Genomic DNA, 20,863 nt, shown 5'->3' with positions numbered 1-20,863 from the left:
GAACAGCGTTCCGGCGCTTTCCGGCCCGATCTCAGCCAAGAGATTCGTACACTGGAAAGCCCAGGAGGGGCTTTTACCCCTCCAGCCGCCCTGGCCCCCGTAGAGCCCCGTGGCGGGAGTGCTCGCTAGCCGCAGGGTACGAGGGATTATGGATAAACTGACCATCATTTCAGGATGTCTCTTTCTGGCAGCCGATATTTTCGCGATAGCCAGTATCGCCAACCCAGACTGGATCAATACTGGGGAATCTGCGGGTAAGGGATTCGCTTTATTTTGTACGTTTTCCCTTCCCCTCCAGGCAATCCCGAGGAACGGTGCAAAGAGCAGTTTAACTGGGCCCCTGTGTGTTAAAGAGCAACTTAGTCTGTAAAGGTTCTTTTTGCAGAGATGCAAGCAAATGTCATGGGTGGCTGCTGTGAGCTGTTGTGTGTCTTCCGTTGTAAGTGGATGTCCTGATGTTTTTGTGCTTTCTTTTTATTACCCTGTGTATTAGCAGCATCGTTATTATTATTTGTGGTAGTAGGCGCCACGTTCTGCTCGTTATATTAGAGGCACTCCAGGCAGTAGCCGTCATTTAAGTCTTCTAGGAAAGATCAGATGCAAATAAGGGGTTCTGATGTAGCTGCACGGGGAAACGTGTATCCCTAGTTGATTCTCCCGTTTTGATGATGGGAATATGATAGGTTTGTCGTGTAGTTGCTTGAATGTCAATTTAGATAACTTTAAAGTGCTTTTGCTTTAGAAATGCTTGGTCTTCTAAATGCTTTTCAGATTATGTGGGCTGGTGCTGAGCATATATGGAGGAAGAGATTACAGTCAAGCACCTAATAAAAGTGCAGTTGCCTTGTACGTGTAACTACGTGACTTATGGATCCGTACAATTCTTTTTTCATGTCTTTTGAGGGGGCGTATTTTTAAGGTAGCTAAAGTAGTTTCAAGTTCAAATTCCTGAAAATTAAAGCCATGGACAAATGCACTGGACACCAACTATAGGCACAGAATTATTTTAAAGTAATAAACTACTTGGCTTGTTCATATGATGATAGTTCACCTGAACCATGGTTTATATGAAGGGACTCTTTTCGAACGTGTAATGTTACTTTGATTATTGTTAATGAAATGGTTTGACTCTGTGGTTGCAGCCAAAGTAGTTTACATATTATATACAGTACTTATTTGTACCTGGAGCAATGGAGGGTTAAGTGACTTGTGCAGAATCACAAAGAACTGCTGAGGGAATCAAGCCTGGTTCCCAGGCCACTGCACTGACCATTAGGTTACTCCTCCACTCCTAAATAGCTAGTTAAGTCAATAGAATCTAATGCAAACATACAGAAAATGTATTTGATCTTTGAAGATTAGATGGACTTTTACAATAGGAAAATTGTACTGTTAATCTACAGATTTATTTAAGCTACAATTTTCTCATGTACTTAATGCATGATTCATAATGTACCTTGCCACACTTAAAAAAAAAAAAAATATATATATATATATATATATATATATATATGTAATGTTTCAGATCTGATGCAGTGAAGTAACTGAATGGCCAGAGTGATTTTTTTTAAATGATTCTGTGTTCATTGGATTAGGACAACATTATTCCAAATTGGGAACCAAGTAAATGGAGAATGGGCCCTTTGTCTCCTGCTGTTTCCACTTTGTCATGCTGCTTGTGGCAAGTAACTGGGTGCTTTTAATGAGATGCAGCCTTGCAAAGAGTGGGAAGTACTGACCTCTCATTTGTGAAGAGAAATGTGATTTGTTTTCTTATTTTTCAGGGAAGATAACATAAACTTTCTGTTAAAAACACTGAATGGTTATGAAGGGATAGAAAGTATTTAACATGTATAAGTATTTTGTTAATTAAGTTAATATTTGCTTGAAGTTGATTTTGGTCCATTTGTAATTTTAGCTAGGACAACAGGTAAAAATGTTTGGCCATTCGCTGTCTGTTTGCAGTACTCTTGTGCATCCTTTTTTCTGCAGATAACATTAACACGAAAGATACAGATTGGCATTATTTTCTAATCGTTCTAGGAATTTCCTTTGAGAATGCAGGGTTGAAACTAATCCGATCCATTTTACAAATGGCAGTATTTAGTGTCAAAGCTTCTTTGATTCCCGCTGCTGTGTTGCATATGGACATGGTGACATAAGCAGCGATTGTTTGTTCATTTACTATCTGCTACAGTAGCATTGAATATTGTAAGGTAACGAACACCATACATGGATATGCCCACTGTGTCGTTGTGTTTAGTAATTTTTCCTGATACTTTGGGTGCTAACTGTATTCGCACAGCAAACTGTACACACAGAAGTGCAGCTTTTCTTTTTCCTACCTTGTCAATTCCTTTTTGTACTAGTCATCGCAGGTATTCATAATCACCACCACCATTAATTCATCTACTTTTCAGGATTACTTGAAGATCTTGTCCTTTTGCACTCTGCTTCTGGTACTGGTATCTCAATTTGGGTTGTACAAAATTTACTTATTGTACACTTATTTGAACGTACTATATCTTTTTGCTCTGTCTGTGACATTTAGTTACAAGAGGAGAGCTCTCATGAGCAAACAGACAAAAGAAAACCTACCTGCTAGCAGAGGAACCACTGAGGTCCAGAAAGTAGGATTCCCTTGCCCCCAAAGTAGAACAGCTGATGGGATTCATCAGGAGCTACCAGTAGTCAAATGAGAGGTGGAGCTGCTTAACGGGGCCTGGAGAACCACAGCAAATATGTCTGCTGCCCCATCCCCTGTGTACATTCCTGTTCACTTCCCCAATATCTTAAAAAAAAAAAAAAAGTATAGCGGAATTAGAAAAGGTTCAAAGAAGAGCGACCAAAATGATAGAAGGGATGGAACTGCTCCCATATGAGGAAAGGATAGGGCTCTTCAGCTTGGAAAAGAGATGACTGAGGGGGAGATATGATTGAGGTTTACAAAATCCTGAGTGGTATGGAGCGGGTGGAGGTGAATCGATTTTTCACTCATTCAAAAAATACGAAGACCAGGGGACACTCAATGAAATTGCATGGAAATACTTTTAAAACAAGTAGGAGGAAATATTTTTTTCTCTCAAAGAATAGTTAAGCTCTGGAAATTTGTTGCCGGAGGATGTGGAAACAGCAGTTAGAGTATCTGGGTTTAAAAAAGGTTTGGGATTGGTACCATGGAATGGTACTACTAATTGGGTTTCTGCCAGCTACTTGTGACCTGGCTTGACCACTGCTGGAAGCAAGATACTGGGCTAGATGGACCTTTGGTCTGACCCAGTATGGCTATCCTTATGTTCTTATGTACATACAATCCTTCCTGCCACACTCAGAGCAGCTGCAAGATGTACACATGCACATGGAGCACATCTAAACACAGACTCGCATATACTTACACATTCTTACTTATTGCTCTGATCCTTCTATAGAGAAATAAAATTTACTGCAAAAGAATACAATTTAACTTTTAACATGTGGGCTCCTGGAATTCCTGTTACAGAAGGAGACCCCAGTTCGTCTCTAGTTTTTCCCTTCCTTTCTTGACAGCTAGGAATCCTCCGCCAATCCCAGGTTTTGTTGAATTTGGTTATGTTTGCTTCTACTGAAGACTTCATGAACCCACCGCCCTTGAGTCAGATTTGATCTTGAAGCACAAGGGTATGGCCATGTTTTCACCACGCCTAGCTTGACAACACTGGGTTCTGGTATCTGTCTCTTAAATACAAAGTTCCTATCTTAAAACGGTCAGTACTTCATACTGATAAGCCAGAAGCCGGTCTCTGTATCTAATTGTCTTGTTCTTATTTTTATTATTAGTGACATTTATATCCCACATTATCCCAAACAAGTGTGAGTTCAGTGTGGCTTACAATAAACAGTATTGGAGACATAACAAAGAATAATGCATAAGAAAGTGATTTGTTGTAAGAATCCAATTTTACAATACAGTATCATAAAGATACTGGGATAACTATGGATGTTTAACATTTAGAAAATCTATTATGAATGAGAAATTGTACATGAAGCAGAGAGAAAGTTCATGGTAAATAGAGTAATAACCAATTCAGGTAATTAATTGTTTGAGATATGGTTGTTTGAATAGATTTTGCGGAATCTAGTATATTCCTGTATATTTCTTATTTTGGGTGGCAAGGAGTTCCACCATTTGGTTCCTTGGTAAATGAAGTGTGCAGAGTGGACAGTTTTGCAGATCTCTTTTTTGCAATTTGGGAGGTGTAGTCTGAGAGAGTTTATTTGAGGTAAGCTTATTAATGGTACAAATATAATTAATTGTTTCATATGTACCCACTCAAACTCTTCTCAGGATTCGTTGCATGTTATACATTTTGCCATCTGCTTTGAGAGCTTGAAGTCTTAGCACTTCTTTATGGAACTCCCTGCTTTCGTCTCTATATCAGGAGCCCTCTTTTTCCATCTTTACAAAGGCACCTTTTTTTTTCCAACTGGCATTGACCGAGAGGTGAAACCTGCACTGACCCATTGACCCCCCTATATTTGCATGCATTGCCTTCTTGGTATGTAAATCTCTCATGCATATTCATTGCAAATATTGACTGTGCCCCAAAGACTGGGTGAGAACCACTTCTCTATGCTCTAGCTCCAAGGGTGATCAAACTTTTGTTTTTACGTCAACTTTTTTTCAATTTTTGGATTTTTAGCATGCCTTTCCACAAATGTTGCCCAAGGCTGGTTACTGCATTATTTGTATAACTAGTAAAAAAGGCCCGTTTCTGGAACGAATGAAACGGGCGCTAGCAAGGTTTTCCTGGGAGTGTGTATGTTTGAGAGAGAGAGCCAGAGTGACTGTGCGGGTGTGTGACAGAGTGAGACTGTCTGTGTGACAGTGTGTGTGTGAAAATGAGAGTGTGTGACAGGGCCCCTCACCCCGTTCCCTCCCCTCCTTTTCCTCCTCCTTCCCACACTTTGGGTTCCTTAAGGCTTTCAAAAGTCTATGTACCCCCGTGGCCCTAACGCCCAGTATCCGGATACCCCACCGCTTTCCTCCTCACCCCTCCCCCAAGATGTAATACTTTCACGTCCTTCATTTTTTTGTAAAAAAGTGTCCTATCTACCCTGTGTAGAAATGCTCGGCATTCAGATTGTGTTCCTGTCGTAAATTTTCATTTCTTTCATTCATTCAGAACTTGTCCCCCCCCCCCCCCCCCCCCCCCCGAACACTTTTGGTTCTTTCAGCCTTTTAAAACTCTCCTATGTACCCTGTGTGCTAATGGCCAGCATTGAGATTGTTTTCCTGTCCCAAATTTGAATATGTCTTTCAGTCGTTCAGAACTCCCCCCCCCCCCCCCATTTAACACTTTCAGTTCCTTCAGTCTTTTAAAACTCTCCTATCTACCCTGTGTCCTAATGGCCAGCATTCAGATTGTTTTCCTTTCCCAAATGTTCATGTCTTTCAGTGGTTCCGAACTCCCCCCTCCCCCCATTTAACACTTTCCGTTCCTTCAGTCTTTTAAAACTCTCCTATCTACCCTGTGTCCTAATGGCCAGCACTCAGATTGTTTTCCTTTCCCAAATGTTCATGTCTTTCAGTGGTTCCGAACTCCCCCCCTCCCCCCATTTAACACTTTCCGTTCCTTCAGTCTTTTAAAACTCTCCTATCTACCCTGTGTCCTAATGGCCAGCACTCAGATTGTTTTGCTTTGCCAAATTGTCTGTCACTGATGTCACTGAGGTCAGTTGTGCCTGCCTAGCAGACCACTTCTGGCAGGCACGGTCCCAAGCACATCCTGTTGGAGGTGAGAATTATTATATAGGAAGGATGTAAACTCTTTTAGAAGAGTTTTAATTCTTATTAGGCAATGTGAAGATAAAACAACTTACCCAAGATACGGATGACTTTTCACTGGTTCCCAGCCCCTGGCACAAACACCAGGCCAAGCTTTGTCCCTTTTCCCTAACCACTATGCCAGTCATTATCTAAAATGATTGCCACTAGAAGACTCAGTGGGTATGAGTTTGGAGAATTGCTTCCACCCAAGTTGGGCACATATTTTATCACTCTGAGCTCATTCTTCAATCATGGGATTAAAACTTCCATCCCCGGTTTCACCCTGTTCCATGTGAGCTAGTTTGGTTATCTCGGTATTTTGGCGTATGTCCGTTTCATATTGCATCCAGTTGACTTGCCTACATTCTCTGAGTGTGTGTGTGTTTTTGCCTTGTTAAAAGCATCAAGCAATTATCAGCACTAATTGGCATTCATGTGTGCAACTTTCAAAGCGTATTCTGTAAAGTGGTGCGTGGAAATTCTAAAGTGTGGCTCATAAAAGGGGTGTGGCCATGGGAGGGTCATGGGCATTCCTAAAAATTGAATGTACTGTTACAGACTATGCCTGATCCACGCCTAAATTAGGTGCGGGCATTTACATCCACTTTTAGGTGGTATAAATGGTTGCTACTAAATTTTAATCACGGGGACAGGAACTATGCGTATTCTATAAACCGTGCCTAACTTTAGGTGAGGTTTACAGAATAGCACTAAGTGAAGCTTTTTTTTGTCACCAATTTTTTTTAGGCGCCATTTATAGAGTTTATGTGCAAGTACTTCTTAGGGGCCAATGATCAGCGCTGATTAGCTTGTTAAGCAATTAAGTTGCACGCAAATCTGCTACGCGTGCTGATTTGTGCATGCAACTTTAGTCACCATTTATAGAATCTCGGAAATATATGTAAACCACTTTGTACCACAATATCAAATCTATGACCCTTTGCCTTTATCCTTTCAAATGTTGCACGGTGATTTGCTTGCTTTTCGCATTGTCCTAGTATGGCACCAGCCTGCATTAACTGCTCTGGCAAACAGACAATGTTGAAGCTGTAATATTGCTTTCTAGGCTGCAGGACAAAGCAAATTTGCCAGCATGATTCATTTATGAACTTTTTTAAGCATTTTATTAAAGGATATTCTATTTTGGGAGCCAGTTACAAATTAATTTACAATGCCGATGTTGGAACGTTGTAGAGAATGCTCTGTGCAGAGTGGTAATAATGGGAGATTATGGGACTAACTTTTATAAACAAATAATTCAACACGAGACAGTCATAAAGGCAAAAAGGAACCAGAGCTGTAACTTCATTGCCTAATAATATGATACAGTCTGAAGTATCTGTGCACAATTTAGGTTTTTCCTTTGTTTCATGTGGTCATCTTAGGTGCTTGAGATCCACTGCAGAATGATCTGTTCAATTTATTTGATATAGTGCCTATATATGTGAAAATCTAAGTGGTTTACATCCATGTTTCCCAAGTCCAGTCCTGAAGTACCCCTTGCCAGTCAGGCTTTCAAGATATCCACAATGAATATGCATAAGGGATTTGCATGCAGTAGGCATTGTATGCAAATCAATATCATGCATATTCATGGTATACATCCTGAAAACCTGATTTGGCAAGTTGATACTCCAGGACTGACTTGGGAAACACTGGTTTACATAATAAAATATTATTATTATTATTTAGCATTTGTAAAGCACTACAAGACGCACGCAGCGCTGAACACCTGACACAGAGAGACAGTCCCTGCTCAAAAGAGTTTACAATCTAAAAAAATACAGACAGACAAGGGCGAGGGAAGTACTGGGTGAGAAGGAGCAAGGGGAGGGCAATTGAGTAGTGGCTAGGAGCTAAAAGCAGTGGTGAAAAGGTGGGTTTTCAGCATAGATTTGAAAACAGGTAGAGATGGAGCTAAATAAAATAAATATTATAGCGAGGCAATGAATAGTACCACAACAAATCAAACATGAATGGACACAAGATGGCAAAAGGGAATAGAAAAGATTACAACCAAATAGGAGAGATGGGGAGGAAAGCATATGGCATTTGGATATTTGCATGCACCCCATCCCTCTTTAGTTAGTCTGTTTATTTTCAGTTAAGTACATAAGTAATGCCATACTGGGAAAAGACCAAGGGTCCATCGAGCCCAGCATCCTGTCCATGACACAAATATTCTGACTGTTTGTAGATAAACCCCTTTAAATATGGGCAGTAAGGAACTTGGGCAAAACTAAAGTCATTTCAATATGGACAACATGCTAGACCTGACGTCTTTGTTTTGATATATGCAAATTCAAAATGTAAAGCAAGGAAACTTCATACTGTCCCTGCGATATATAAAAGAGTAAGGTGCTAGAAAGCAGCATTTTCCATAGACATGGTGGGAGTCATCTTATGAAATCAAAGGGAATTAAAGCTGAACAGGAGGGCGAGAACTCCCCTTTTCCTTAAAGGGTAGAGGACACCTGGAACAGACCTCTCTACTAGAGGCTGTGGAAGACAAAATGATGCCAGAATTCAAGCTAGCATAGAATCTGCTGGAGAGAGGGAGAGGACCACATATTAAGACCCGAAAGAGCACATTGTGTAGATAAGAATGGGAAGACTTAGTAGGTGAAATGAACCTGTTCTGACAACATCTTCTATGTAAACCTACTTGATCTTTAGATGCTCGCGTCATATATCCACATTCCTTTCTATAGGGGGTTCAGGTTTAGTATTTTCAGTCTTTCTTTGTATGGCATATAGTGCAGGCATTGCACTATTTTGGTGGCCTTGCTTGGAATGCCAACATTTTTATTTATTTGTTGCATTTGTATCCCACATTTTCCCACCTTTTTGCAGGCTCAATGTGGCTTACATTATGCCGTAATGGCAATCGCCATTTCCAGAATGAGAAATACAAAGTGGTATTGCATTAAAGTTCATAAATGATAGAGTAAGTAACAGTACTCAAGGGCCGGGGTCAACAAACTTACTAATGACACCTCCAGTTAAGCTCCAAGGTATAGCTTTCTCACCATTTTCTAAAAATATTTTTTGGAACTTCCCTGACATGAAGAGGATTGTATGAGTGACTTGCTTGCTCTCTTCAAACTGCTCAGCCATCTGTATCCTGACCTGAAACTACTCTGATAATCTGGAAATAAAATAACCAATCGTAACATTATTAGCTGCAAATCTAAATGTCCGCAGTTCAACTCTAGTCTGTCTTTTAGGTATAGACCGCTGGATTCTATATAGGTTGCCCAAAGTTGAATGCACAATTTTGGGTGTGAATTGCAGAACCGCACATATACTAATTTAACCAATTAGGCGATAAAACTCAATTATTGGTATTAACTAGCAATTTGCAGTAATTAGGAGTTATGCGGAGATCTGCCCAACGCATCATTCCATAATATCTGTGCCTAAACTTCATAGCGTGCATCTCCAAAGGGGGTGTGGCTATGGGAGGAGCTTGAGTGGGTTTGGGGCATTCCCAGGATTTAGGTGTGATGTTAAAATACCTAGATTTTGCAAACCTAACTGCCATCCAATGGGCTTGAGGATTTATAAAGCCTTTGGCAGGCGTAACTGCTCACACCCAAAGTTAGGCACAAAACCCAGCTTCTATATAGCGTAACTTAAACTGCGTACGTGGATTTGCACATGCAATTTAATTAGTTAAGCCAATCTGCTCAATTGCCGTTTAACAAGCAATTATTGACCCTAATTGACATTAATTAGAATGTATGTGCAGAACTGTCTAAACGTATTATGTAACATGATGCAAGCAAATTCTATGTGGAGGAGTAGCCTAGTGGTTAGTGCAGTGGACTTTGATCCTGGGGAACTGAGTTCGATTCCCACTGCAACTCCTTGTGACTCTGGGCAAGTCACTTAACCCTCCATTGCCCCTGGTACAAAATAAATACCTGAATGTATGTAAACCGCTTTGAATGTAGTTGCAAAAACCTCAGAAAGACAGCATATCAAGTCCCATTTCCCTTTCCCTATTGGAGATTCTACATGGAATGTTGCTACTATTGGAGATTCTGTTGCTACTGTTTGAGATTCTACATGGAATGTTTCTGTTCCCCTAGCAACATTCCAGGTAGAAGCCTGCCCTTGCAGATCAGCAACGCGGCCGCGCAGGCTTCTGTTTCTGTGAGTCTGACGTCCTGCACATACGTGCAGGACGTCAGACTCACAGAAACAGAAGCCTGCGCGGCCGCGTTGCTGATCTGCAAGGGCAGGCTTCTACCTGGAATGTTGCTAATGGAGGAATAGCCTAGTGGTTAGTGCAGTGTACTTTGATTCTGGAGAACTGGGTTCAGTTCCCACTGCAGCTCCTTGTGACTCTGGGCAAGTCACTTAACCCAGGAGAATCGGTGAGAATACCAACACTTGTATATTTATTTAAAAATAAAAATTAAAAAATGGCAATGTACATTAAAATGACCCGACACGGCCGTGTTTCGGCCAAAAGGCCTGCCTCAGGGGTCTTTACGACCTTGTTAGATGTAACTCGGAATGTATACTTCAAGGGAACTGTCGAGACACAATCCTCTTAGGTCTCCTCTCTTCAAAAGGGTATATATAAGATATATAATAAAAAGCAAAACGGGCTTGTAATACTCCTCTCCGAAGAGCTGTCTACAATTGCGAGTTACATCTAACAAGGTCGTAAAGACCCCTGAGGCAGGCCTTTTGGCCGAAACACGGCCGTGTCGGGTCATTTTAATGTACATTGCCATTTTTTAATTTTTATTTTTAAATAAATATACAAGTGTTGGTATTCTCACCGATTCTCCTCACTTTTTGTTTTATATCCCACGGTTCCGTGAGGGTTTTCACCTCCTTTTTTTGTTTTTACAAGTCACTTAACCCTCCATTGCCCCTGGTACAAAATAAGTACCTGAATATATGTAAACTGCTTTGAATGTAGTTGCAAAAACCTCAGAAAGACAGCATATCAAGTCCCATTTCCCTTTCCCTATTGGAGATTCTACATGGAATGTTGCTACTATTGGAGATTCTGTTGCTACTGTTTGAGATTCTACATGGAATGTTGCTGTTCCACTAGCAACATTCCATGTAGAAGCCTGCCCTTGCAGATCAGCAACGCGGCCGCGTTGCTGATCTGCAAGGGCAGGCTTCTACCTGGAATGTTGCTAATGGAGGAGTAGCCTAGTGGTTAGTGCAGTGTACTTTGATTCTGGAGAACTGGGTTCAGTTCCCACTGCAGCTCCTTGTGACTCTGGGCAAGTCACTTAACCCTCCATTGTCTCTGGTACAAAATAAGTACCTGAATATATGTAATCTGCTTTGAATGTAGTTGCAAAAACCTCAGAAAGGCCGTATGTCAAGTCCCATTTCCCCCCCCAAAGTCACATAGTTGAAAAGGGGGCATGAGCAGGTCACTCACATTTCTAAAATCTATGCACGTTGTTAGAATACACCCAGTCTGCACCTAATTTAGGTGTCTGTATTTACACCAAGTTTTACCTGTGACTAAATTTTGTTGTGTGGATGTGCGCTCAACGTTTTCTATAATCCGCACGGATATTTAGGCGTTTATTTTTGTGTCTGTTTTTCAGACGCCATATATAGAATCTAGTCCAAAATGCACGGTAGTATTCTATAAAGGTCGTTCTGCGCAGAGCACCCTTAGTGCACATTATTTTGGTGCTTCCCGCGGAGAGCGCGCTTTACACAATACTAGCTCAGTGCAGATTATTTTGGTGCCTTTCTTTGGGCGCCATTTACAGACTGTAGCCCTTAGTGTGGATTGCCATCTGCCCACTAACTTGTGCCTTTTATTGGCCACTTTTTGAGTAGAGTACAACCACTGATTCCTGTTGACAGAAAGCAACACAGGGAGGAAGGCAGCACCCACAGAGGTGTGAAGAAGGTGGGTCAAAATAGAACAAGGACAGAGAAAACAAAATGGCCGATGCAGAACCCAACCGCGAGCTTAGCTGCGGAGTCACTTCGATTTGAACATGCCGAGTGATAATGTTTGGGTGTGGGAAGACACAGTGCAGGTCGGGAGCTAATTAATATGTTCCGTGCAATGCTGAGAGTATGCTGGCCACTTTTGATGCATGCACAACGTGAGAATTTTTTTCACCAGATCCAGGGCTGTGTGGAAGATTTTGTAGAGAGGATTTCTTGTCCATTTTTTTCACATTTAAGTGCTGGTCTTGTCTTGCTTTGCAAGCAGAAGGAAGCCTGTGCAAGTTTTAAAACACAGATGGTAATCAACAAACATATGCACATGTCCAAACAAAACCACAAGTGTCAGCAAACATTGATGTCTGCTCTTCTTCTGTACCTGAATATGAACCTTTCAAAAATTTAAAGTGCAAACAATTTATGCAAGGCTCATATTTAGGTGCAGAAGAAGAACAGGTGCCAATGTGTGCTAACACTTTTTCAGTTTTGGATCAGACATGAACGCAAGAAGCTGCGCTTACGCAAAATCTGTTGCACATGTGTCCGACATATTCTCCCCCCCCCCCCCCCCCCCCCCATTTGCCACAGGATTTCAGTGTATAAAAGTTGCCTATAACTGACTTCATTCTGTAGTATTAGGCTCACGGTGGAAGACACACACTGGGACATCTGTGTATAGCTCTACTATGAGCTTTCCTGCTTGAGCCTGAAAAAGAGAAAGGAATAGGCAAAACAGTTATACTGACTTCTCAGCAATAGATGTCCGAGAGGTTTCAGTCCTGCATGGTCACTTTAGTAGGGCACCCTAGTAGGAATTTTATAGATCTGTGTCAAATAGCCGATTAAAATCAACATCACGGTTGGAGTGGATGAGTGGCCTAGTGGTTAGGGTGGTGGACTTTGGTCCTGGGGAACTGAGGAACTGAGTTCGATTCCCACTTCAGGCACAGGCAGCTCCTTGTGACTCTGGACAAGTCACTTAACCCTCTATTGCCCCATGTAAGCCGCATTGAGCCTGCCATGAGTGGGAAAGCGCAGGGTACAAATGTAACAAAAATAAAATAGATACTATGGAGATTCTACATGGAATATTGCTACTATTGGAGATTCTACATGGAATGTTGCTACTATTGGAGATTCTAGGTGGAATGTTGCTACTATTGGAGATTCTACGTGGAATGTTGCTATTCCACTAGCAACATTCCATGTAGAAGGCTGCGCAGGCTTCTGTTTCTGTGAGACTCACAGAAGCAGAAGCCTGCGCGGCCACATTGGTGATCTGCAAGGGCCGACTTCTACATGGAATGTTGCTAGTGGAATAGCAACATTCCATGTAGAATCTCAAATAGTAGCAACAGTGGAGGAGTGGTCTAGTGGTTAGGGTGGTGGACTTTGGTCCTGAGGAACTGAGTTCGATTCCCACTTCAGGCACAGGCAGCTCCTTGTGACTCTGGGCAAGTCACTTAACCCTCCATTGCCCCATGTAAGCCGCATTGAGCCTGCCATGAGTGGGAAAGCGCGGGGTACAAATGTAACAAAAAATTTAAAAAGTCTGTGTGTGGGAGGGACGGACCGTGTCACACCACAGTTTGTCAATCTTCTCAAGCTCAAGGGACCTAGTGTTACAACACAATCTCCATCTGTATCTGGCTGTTTGCACTTTGGGGGAACTGTTTGCTCCCTGTCCCACAAAAACATCTGCTGCTGCATTCTCCATTGTCAGCTCCATCTCCACACCCCCCCCCCCAACTCCAGAACAGCTTGCACTCAGTGCTCCTGATATATATCCTCGTGTCTCCTTATTCACTTCCTGCTGGCCCATCACATTCCAAAGACTGTCAATGGGGGAAGCTACGCACCAACCTCTCAACCCTTTCAGAACTTGCCTGGGAGTTCAAACACAGCTTTCTTCCATCCATGCCCCCACAAGCCTCCCTTTCTTATTCCCTTCAGAAATGTTTCTGTTGCGGAAGCAGCCTTAAAAACCTTCAAACCCCATTATTGAGGACCAGAAGTTTCATTAGGTACCAAACACTTTGTATCTTGTTTGCTGGAGCAGATCTTTGTATTTATGCAGTTCCTAAATGGCAGATGACGTTTAATGTGAGCAAGTGCAAGGTGATGCATGTGGGAAAAAAGAACCCGAATTATAGCTACGTCATGCAAGGTTCCATGTTAATAGTTACGGACCAAGAAAGGGATCTGGTTGTCATCGTCGAAAATACGCTGAAACCTTCTGCTCAGTGTGCTGCTGCGACTAGGAAAGCGAATAGAATGTTGGGTATTATTAGGAAAGGTATGGCAAACAGGTGTGAGGATGTTATAATGCCATTGTATCGCTCCATGGTGCGACCGCACCTTGAGTCGCCGCATCTCAAGAAAGATATAGTAGAATTGGAAAAGGTGCAGCGAAGGGCGACTAAAATGATAGCGGGGATGGGACGACTTCCCTATGAAGAAAGATTAAGGAGGCTAGGGCTATTCAGCTTGGAGAAGAGACGGCTGAGGGGAGACATGATAGAGGTATATAAAATAATGAGTGGAATGGAACAGGTGGATGTGAAGCGTCTGTTCACACTTTCCAAAAATACTAGGACTAGGGGGCATGCAATGAAACTACAGTGTAGTAAATTTTAAACCGTAGAAAATTTTTCTTCACCCAACGTATAATTAAACTCTGGAATTCGTTGCCGGAGAAAGTGGTGAAGGCGGTTAGCTTATCAGAGTTTAAAAGGGGTTGGACGGTTTCCTAAAGGACAAGTCCATAAACCGCTACTAAATGGACTGGAGAAAAATCCACAATTCCAGGAATAACATGTATAGAATGTTTGTACGTTTGGGAAGCTTGCCAGGTGCCCTTGGCTGGGCTCGATGGACCCTTGGTCTTTTCCCAGTGTGGCATTACTTATGTACTTATGTACTTCAGTTTCTTTAAGGTTGGGGGCCACCTGTACCTTACTGCTTAGGCATAGAAGACCTAGCTTGTGGAGTACCAATCTTATAATATGTTGATGCTCAGGGAAGTAAAATAGAACTTGGGGTTCACCTTTCACTCACCATTTCTGGGTCTCTCAGTGGCCCCTTTCTCTTTCATATGGCAAGACTCTGGAGTTCTAAATATTCTGAAATTGCTCCTGCTGTCTCTGTTCTGGTCTTCTGCCCTGCAATGAAGAAGCTCCACATATACCACACCTTTGTCTAAAGTCGCACCATTATAACATACATTTGATTACAACACAGTAGCGATTATGGCTCCTGGAACTTTTGTACCTTTTGCTAGATTCTACTCTAAGCCTAGTATAAAATACACGGTTGGTGTGCGGTTCTGGCTCATAGCTCTTGAAAATGGCAAGCGGTTCATTGAAGTAAAAATCATATACATTGGAAGAGAAACTGTTCTGCCCCCATATTCACAGAGGCAGGTTGCATGTTTGTATACAGTTCAGTGCTTGTACCTTTAAGAGATGAAAGTGTGCCCTTGGACTACAAATCTATGCAATTTTGTAGTTCTTTCTGATGGGCTCCTTCTGGCTTGGCCACTGTTTGGAAACAGGATACTGGGCTAGATGGACCATTGGTCTGACCCAGTATGTTCTGTGTCAATGCATCGGGCAACCACAAACTTATACCTCTTAGCACTGGGAAGTACCAAAAACCTAATTGTTTCCACCGTGCTAACAAGTTCGTTACCTTTTTTTGTATAACATTTCCAGAAATTCATGGATGATGGCTTAAATTTTCCAGGACTGGTTCCATAATGATTTTGTTCCTTCTGTTCGAAAACGTTTGCAGGCTAGGCATCTGGAAGAGAAAGCAATACTGCTGTTGGATAACTGTCCTTCCCACTCTCCACCCGAAAGTCTGATATCACAGGATGGCAAAGTTAAGGTTGAATATCTGTCCAAAAATACAACGTCCAGGATCCAGCCATTGGACCAAGGGGTCATTTACATATTTAAGCAGCGCTATCAATGAGAGTTAGTACACAAAACAGCAACTTATATGTTCCCGGCTTTCTGAAAAGTTTATCTGTAAAGGACTTCTTTTACATTCCGCAGCCCCTCCTTACCTCTCTACCCTCATCTCCTACCCGTTCCTACCCGTAACCTCCGCTCTCTAGACAAATCCCTCCTTTCAGTACCCTTCTCCACCACCGCCAACTCCAGGCTCCGCCCTTTCTGCCTCGCCTCACCTCAAGCGTGGAACAAACTCCCTGAGCACATACGCCAAGCCCCCTCCCTGCCCATCTTCAAATCACTGCTCAAAGCCCACCTCTTCAATGTCGCCTTTGGCACCTAACCACCACACCTATACTCAGAAATCTAGACTACACCAACTTGACATTTTGTCCTTTAGATTGTAAGCTCACCTGAGCAGGGACCGTCCTTCTTTGTTAAATTGTACAGCGCTGCGTAACCCTAGTAGCGCTCTAGAAATGTTAAGTAGTAGTAGTAGTACATTGGTGCTGACGCACTGAGTCTAATAAGCCCAGAAACAATAAACTGTTGCTGGATGGCGGGTCTTTCAGAGGCATTTGGCTGAGCAGCACATGAAGTAAACAATTCAGATGACGGCAATGATTTTGAAGGGTTTTCAGAAGAGGAGTTAAGAAAGCCTGATGTTTATTTATTTATTACTAGCCGTTAAGCCCGTAAAAACGGGCGAGTATTGCAGCCCTCCTCTTTCCCTTGGCCTGCCCCCCTCCCCCCATGTCCAGCAACCCTCCTCTGTTCCCTTCTCTCACCCCAAGTCCAGCAACCATGGCCTCTCCCCCCTCCCCTCATTTCCAGCTACCCTCATTGCCGCCGCTCCCTCCCCCTGCCGTGCCGGGCCCCCTGCACTGACCTGACAGCGCCTCTCACCGCCATGTGAAAGCGCTACAGGCAGCAGCAGATCGCTCTGCTGCTGCCTGCAGCGCTTCCACACGGACGTGAGAGGCGCTGTCAGGTCAGTACAGGGGGGCCCGATACGGTGGGGGGGGGAGGGTGGAGGTTGTTTCATGCGATGTTCTTTTCAAGGCGGCGGCCTCCGACAATTCGACTCCGTTTCCCTCTCTGTTCCGCCCTCTGACGTCTTGACGCGAGGGCAGATCAGAGAGGGAAGTCTGTACTGCGCATTTGCAAGTGAGTATGGTCACTTGCCGTTTGTATGTTTGATGCAGGGGCGTATCTGGAATCCGGCGGTAGGGGGGGCCACAGCCAGAGAGGGGGGGCACATTTTTGCCTCCCTCCCCCCCCCCCCCCGCCGCCGCCGCCGCCTCTCTCCACCCCCTCCCCGCCGTCAACCCTCCCCCGCTACTTACTTTTGCTGGCGCCGAGGTCCAACCCGCAATCTCCGTTTTTCGTCTTCCTCCGTGGCCATGCTTCCAGGAAGTAACGCTGCAGTGCTGATTCGTTGAATCCAGTTCGACGTCTGACGTCAGACGCCGAACTGGATTCAACGAATCAGCACTGCAGCATTACTTCCTGGAAGCATGGCCACGGAGGAAGACGAAAAACGGAGATTGCGGGTCGGACCTCGGCGCCAGCAAAAGTAAGCAGCGGGGGAGGGTTGACGGCGGGGAGGGGGGCCAGGGCGAAATCTGCGGGGGCCCAGGCCCCTGTGGCCCCACGCAGATACGCCCCTGGTTTGATGGCATTTATATCCCACACTTTCCCGCCCATGGGCAGGCTCAATGTGGCTTACATTAGTTCAAAAAAACTATGTAAGCCACATTGAGCCTGCAAATAGGTGGGAAAATGTGGGATACAAATGCAATGAATAATAAAATAATAATCTGCCTACACTACCTCCACTGTGTGAAAATCTCACTATGGTTATCCTGAAAACTTGACTGGCTAAGTTTGCTCCACATCAGTGATTGTTTAGCTCTATATAGAGAGTTAGGTGATATTTGAAACATTTAACAAGCGTTTTTCTGGCTTCTGATGGATAATAATAATCTTGTTACTTCTTGGGGATTTTTTCCCCAAAACTTCTAAAATTCAGCAATTCTGTAAAAATAATGTAACATAATCACTTTCAGGCATAATGAATGAAACTACAATGCAAAAAAAATGTGTTTTCTCAAAAGATGCTGGATTTTTTTTTCCTTTTTAAAGAAGAATTCCTCCTTGACTACTGTAATAATGCAAAGTAATAAGAACTTTATTAATCCACAGAGGCCAAGGAACGCTTCAAGTTGCAGACATTGTCCAGATTTTTGCAGTGGTCAATACTTGTGGTAACATGGTGGTGTCTGTAGCTTTTGCCAACACAGCAGGTTCAAGAAATTGGTGATTCTGATAGCTCAGAGCTCTCCTCGGGCCAAATTTTAAAATCCACCAAAACCAGAAGCCATAAACATATGGCAGCCAGTATACCACTTACAGCCATATTCGTCACCTCTACTTTCTCTCCCCCACCCCCAGACACACACCCGGTCTGCATGTTCAGTTTGTCTTTATCAATTTTGGTTCTCAGCCAGTTAGCTGTCCCCAAACCAGTCAGTCAGCTGGTCTGCTTCCCTTTTTTCTCATCCAGCCAGCCTGCCTTCCCTCACTCCAAGGCAACAATTAAACTGCACCTCCCTTTTAAGCAGGTAACCAGTTCTGTTCAAATCCCACCCAAGCTGCCAGTCAGCCTGCCTGCCTCCCCACTCCATCCAACTAAATTGCTGGTTTGCTTCTCTCTCTCCCTCCCCCCCCCCCCCGCCCCCAAACAAGTGGCAACCAGCCAGCCATTTCTCGCCCAAAAGCAAACAGCTGTTTGCTCCCACTGAATTTGGCCTGCTGCCCAGCTCAGCAAAAGTAGAAGTGATGGGGCTCCTTAGCAGTTAGTTGCTGTATGGCAACAGTCTTCCGCAGCACCCAGAACAGCCCATATGTTCAGGTACCATTTCTCTTTTGGTGTGTTTTTGAGCCGTGCAGTGTCTGTACGCTGGCACCAAGCTCTCATTCTCACTCTCACAAGAGTGTACAGGCAATACAAGACTCAAACCGGGAGCCTGCTGGAAGACTACAGCCACAGAGCAACACAAAAACAACTAACCTGATTTTTTTTTTTTTTTTTTTGATTCAGGCAGATGGCCAAATTCTGCGGGAGATTGTAGAATTTGCACAAAATTTCTTTACAACTGCGTAGAGGAGTGTGGTAGCCGTGTTAGTCCACTCTTAAGGTTATCAATAGAAATCAAACAAAATAAAACATGGAAAAGAAAATAAGATGATACCTTTTTTATTGGACATAATACATTTCTTGATTAGCTTTCGAAGGTTGCTTCTTGTATATAGATGTTTGTGTACAGCCATCACTGAATGAGACCGTGGTGTCCAAAAAATTGACTTTTTCTGGGGAGTAGTCAATTTTGAATCTGATTGTAGGATGGTATGTATTGAAGGCAGAATAAAATTGTTTCAGAGTTTCTTCACCCTCCGTCCAAATCATAAAAATGTCATCGAACCTTAACAAGGATCTGGGGTTCTTAGCCCATTATAAACCATAAAGCTGTATGTCTCTGTTGATCACCCCATCCCTCACCTATCCACACCCATCCTGTTAGAATATCAATGATATGCTTTGATGTCCCCATGCATACCTCCTACCCACCCCCATCCTCCCACCCTGTCAGACTGTCATAGTAATGCTTGAATGTTTTCACTTATATACACTGTCAGCTAGCACATTTGCTTATTTCCGATCTGACGAAGAAGGGCAACCTTCGAAAGCTAATCAAGAAATGTATTAAGTTATGTCCAAGAAAAAAGGTATCATCTTATTTTCTTTTCCATGTTTTATTTTGTTTGATTTCTATTGATAACCTTTACAACTGCGCAAATCAGAATTCTCCCAGGAGTAATCCTGTATATAGGGAATCCAATTTAAAGCAAAACAAATTCCCCTTGAGCCTGGTATGGGTTTTCCCTTCCCCCTTCTTCATCTGCTTCTGTTTAAAAAAAAAAAAAAAAAATCTCCAGAAGGTTGGAAAGTTGTTTTAGGTTCACAGGGCTGTTTTGGGTAGCTGTAGTGGTTTTCCTCCCCCCCCCCCCCCCCCCCCCCCTCCCCAGCCTTATTAAGGTGTAAAAATGTGTGACAACATGCCATTAAAGGCCTTCTGTAGCCTAAACCGGTCATTAAGGGGTACTTTTCATAAAGGAATTGCTACATGTTAAACCTGTTCTATACTTGGAAAAAAGCCTTTTTTAATTTATTTTTTTCTTACCTAATGGTGTATTTATTCTGAGGGCATGATTTGGGCAGAGTTGTGAAGTATATGCACACTTATACCGGTTCCATAACTGCTGTAACATAGTAGATGATGGCACAAAAAGACCTGCACGGTCCATCCAGTCTGCCCAACAAGATAAACTCATATTTGCTGCTTTTTGTGTATACCCTACTTTGATTTGTACCTGTGCTCTTCAGGGCATAGACCGTATAAGTCTGCCCAGCACTATCCCCGCCTCCCAACTACCTGCCCTCATCCCAACCACCGGCTATGGCAAAGACCGTATAAGTCTGTCCAGCACTATCCCTGCCTCCCAACCACCAGTCCCGCTTCCCACCACCGGCTCTGGCACAGACCGTATAAGTCTGCCCAGCACTATCCCCGCCTCCCAACCACCAGCCCTGCCTCCCGATCTTGACTAAGCTCCTGAGGATCCATTCCTTCGGCACAGGATTCCTTTATGCTTATCCCACGCATGTTTGAATTCCGTTACCGTTTTCATTTCCACCACCTCCCGCGGGAGGGCATTCCAAGCATCCACTACTCTCTCCGTGAAAAAATACTTCCTGACATTTTCCTTGAGTCTGCCCCCCTTCAATCTCATTTCATGTCCTCTCGTTCTACCATCTTCCCATCTCCGGAAAAGGTTCGTTTGCGGATTAATACTTTTCAAATATTTGAACGTCTGTATCATATCACCCCTGTTTCTCCTTTCCTCCAGAGTATACATGTTTAGTTCTGCAAGTCTCTCCTCATACATCTTGTAACGCAAATCCCATACCATTCTCATAGCTTTTCTTTGCACTGCTTCAATTCTTTTTACATCCTTAACAAGATAAGGCCTCCAAAACTGAACACAATACTCCAGGTGGGGCCTCACCAACGACTTATACAGGGGCATG

At 43.2% G+C, this 20,863-nt stretch overlaps 1 protein-coding gene across 1 annotated transcript in view; it reads left to right on the top strand.

The window, feature by feature from the left end:
• Positions 1–10: 10 nt before the first annotated feature.
• The window catches only part of MOSMO (modulator of smoothened), a 60,402-nt gene continuing 39,549 nt past the window's right edge, over positions 11–20,863 (top strand). Inside the window, exon 1 of the mRNA XM_030213262.1 lies at positions 11–254. Coding sequence (XP_030069122.1) covers positions 149–254 — 106 coding nt within the window. The 5' untranslated portion in view covers positions 11–148. The remainder of the gene's footprint in view (positions 255–20,863) is intronic.

Source organism: Microcaecilia unicolor, chromosome 8 (assembly GCF_901765095.1).
Source record: "Microcaecilia unicolor chromosome 8, aMicUni1.1, whole genome shotgun sequence".
NCBI classification, from domain to species: Eukaryota; Metazoa; Chordata; class Amphibia; order Gymnophiona; family Siphonopidae; genus Microcaecilia; species Microcaecilia unicolor.
Note: the sequence above shows the minus strand (reverse complement) of the source record. Positions and strands in the feature narration are given on the sequence as shown.